At 34.3% G+C, this 2963-nt stretch overlaps 1 protein-coding gene across 1 annotated transcript; it reads right to left on the bottom strand.

Annotated features, from left to right (window-relative positions):
* Positions 1–283: 283 nt before the first annotated feature.
* LOC100791759 (uncharacterized) lies at positions 284–2452 on the bottom strand. Its single transcript, XM_003550779.5, has 2 exons — positions 1646–2452; positions 284–566 (listed from the first exon to the last, which is right to left on the bottom strand). The coding sequence occupies exons 1-2, from the start codon at positions 2225–2227 to the stop codon at positions 411–413; spliced, it is 738 nt and encodes a 245-aa protein (XP_003550827.2). The 5' UTR covers positions 2228–2452; the 3' UTR covers positions 284–410.
* Positions 2453–2963: the final 511 nt, after the last annotated feature.

The following is a 2963-nucleotide window of genomic DNA, read 5'->3' as shown; positions in this document are numbered from 1 at the left end:
TTTGGTATCGTATTTAGAAGAATATATAATATAATCTATGAACTATGAACATTGTTAAAAAAGTTAGAAAAGTTGAAAACTGAACGAAACAAGAATCGTTTGAACTTTGCTTATGTGTCTTATTGCAAGGACTTTATTTAAAAATACCGAATGAGCTGGGTTCACATTTCCCAGTCAATGAGAAAAGGAAACCCAGTTGTATAAGAGATTCCAAAATTTAGGCTGCCACTAATTCGTCACATTTCTAAAAAAGAAAATGCAAAACCAAAAGAGGGCATGAATATTTGTATGAATGAAACTTGATTGCATTTTGATTTTCATGTACAGACAAGACTGATCGAATAGTGAATACAAATTTTGCCAGCATAAAAAGTAGTTGCTAAATCTTATATGTATAATTAATATGTACCTTAATCCAACGCCTTCTTAACTTTGGTCTTGAACAGTAGTATATATAAATTTTCCATTGAAAAATAAAGAAAACACCCCGTTGAATGTGTCACAAATGAACCAAAATTTGAGCCTACAATGCAATGCCAGACCGGACCATACGCTTTGTCAAATTCCTGCACATGAACATACCAGGAATACATCGTAGATAAATAAATAATTTTATCAACTGTTAAACAAAGTAGAAGAAAGAAGCACTATATTTTATAGATCTAGCTGACCAAATATAAATAAATAAACCAACTCTGTTTCTGTTGTGCACATGGGTTAGGCTTTGTATAAGATGAATAACATTATTAATTGAAATGCACCTTCTTTCTGAGACAAAATTAATCCATGATTAGGTATAGTATTGGGGTACGAGGGTTAGACACATGGGCTGTTGGAGAATTTTGTAATTAAGATTTGATCTTGACAAAAGACTCAACTTAATCGTATTAACTTGTGGACGGTCCAGATCGAAAGATCCAGTCACAGGTGTAAGGTGTTTGCTAGCTAGGCCAGTGATCTCCATAGCAATGGACCAGTTTCAAATATTCTAATTCTATCCAATAAACAAAGAAAGGAGGACGGGAAGAGTTAAAAAATGCCAACACATGGTTCGTCTAGTCGGCTTTCACCATTAATTCTTTTGTGGGGTTCAATGAATTTGAACAAATCTCAATCATTCAAGAAGCATAGTTCCAAAAAGAACACCAAGAAAATAATCTCAATCACTTCTCTGGATTGTGCGCTAAAGTCTGCTGAACTAATTAACAACACTACTATCAATCATATCACACTCTATATATCATTAAGACTAAATCAATTAATGTGAAATTATTTTAATTTAATGAAACTGACGGAATACATAGTTATATTAATATAATTGCATATATAATAACTTTAATTAAATTAAAATAATCTTATATCAATTGATCTGTAAGTTTAATGATATATAATGATATATAAGTTTAATGATATATAGTATAATATAATTGATAGATAATGTTGTGCTTAAAAGAACACCTCAGGTTTTTTAAATAAACTTCACTACCTTAGTGTCTAGCTTTAGGTTAAGAGATTGCCCAGGTTAAAAAAATACTATCCATCTCTATGCTCCTACCAGACCATAACTTAAGGACTGTTGATGAAAGGAAATTTACTAACTTCTAAATTCAATGATCATCAAAGGAGGGGTGAAATTAAAGCGTACCTTCTTTATGTTATGAGCGATGAGTTTTGCGCTAAACTTCTCCAAGCTATCATATGTCCTTCTCGCACAACGAAAGGCATGCACTTGCATGAAGGTTGGCATGTCCGAGACCAAAACCTTAACTTGAAGATACGCAATCACAGAGGACAACGTTTCGATGTGGGACACCGACTTTCGTGCTTCAACCATTCCCTCTACTGCAAAGTTCTTCTCGATGTGGGACACTGATTTTCTTCCCTCCTCAACTATGCTTCCTATGGCTGCTGCTGGTGATGCTGCCGCTTCTATGAAAGACACCGATTTTCTCCCCTCAACATACCCTCCTGCTGGTGTTCCTAAATCCAAGCAAGACATTGATTTCCTTGCCTCAACAAATTCTCCTTCTCCTCTTGTTCCAATGTCCAAGTCTCTGTGGCCATCATTAAAAATTCGAGTTCTTGAAATCCTGTTCAACCAACTGCGTGAATTTGACTTCTTCTCCTGTCCCACACCATGCTCCAACTCTTTCTTTCTCTGGTTTCCTGTGCCACCTTTGTAAATGTACATGAACCCTCTCTTGTGTTGCTTGTCTTGGTTAGCCATATTTCTGAGGCACTCCTCCAAGACTCAATGTGTAATAATTGATAGATTAGATCCAATTGGGGACTAATGAGACATCGTGATTAGTATACATATACATAAAAATGTTTGGCAGGGTATGTAACTAGATATGTATTTGGTATCACGAGCAGTTGGAAGACCAATTATTAAAATAATGCTTATTCGGAAGAAGGTGACATCTTTATGAAGGCAAACCCATGTGTTTCTGCCTGCGGTGAAGGATATATAAGAAATTAATGGCAATGTTATATTAACATATAAATATATTTTACCTAAGATTTGATATATATCGGTGTCTCGTGCTTTAAAATCAAATAATGGGCATTGTGGTGTGGGATTAATCATTAGTCTCTGGGGCATATTTGTCTCCCAGTGACTTGCTTCTAGACAAGCCAGCATCCATGGACCCCTACCCTTCTCACCACCTATTTGTTGGGTACCCCCCATAAAAGGGTCACTATCTAGTATCTGCTACTTTGTAGCCTCAACTTATCCCTCCCTCTTTATCAACATGCACCAAATGCTAATTGAAAGTTATTGGATGAAAAATGTTACATCAACGTCTAATATGCTATTTAAAATTACAAAGATAAAGATAAAGATAAAGAAAAAAATATAAGTATGATACAATTTATAATATAATTTTTTAAAAAATAGAAATATGTTTAAAATAATGAGATATTTATATATCATTATTTTTATTAGATAGAGATCGTTT

Source organism: Glycine max, chromosome 17 (genome assembly GCF_000004515.6).
Source record: "Glycine max cultivar Williams 82 chromosome 17, Glycine_max_v4.0, whole genome shotgun sequence".
Lineage (NCBI taxonomy): Eukaryota > Viridiplantae > Streptophyta > Magnoliopsida > Fabales > Fabaceae > Glycine > Glycine max.
Note: the sequence above shows the minus strand (reverse complement) of the source record. Positions and strands in the feature narration are given on the sequence as shown.

Bases quoted from the DNA above. Each gene is read 5' to 3' on its own strand.
- LOC100791759 (XM_003550779.5), bottom strand. From the start codon at position 2,227: ATGGCTAACCAAGACAAGCAACACAAGAGAGGGTTCATGTACATTTAC. The intron at 567-1,645 runs GTACGCTTTAAT...GTTCATGTGCAG, and splicing joins TCGCTCATAACATAAAGAAG to GAATTTGACAAAGCGTATGG.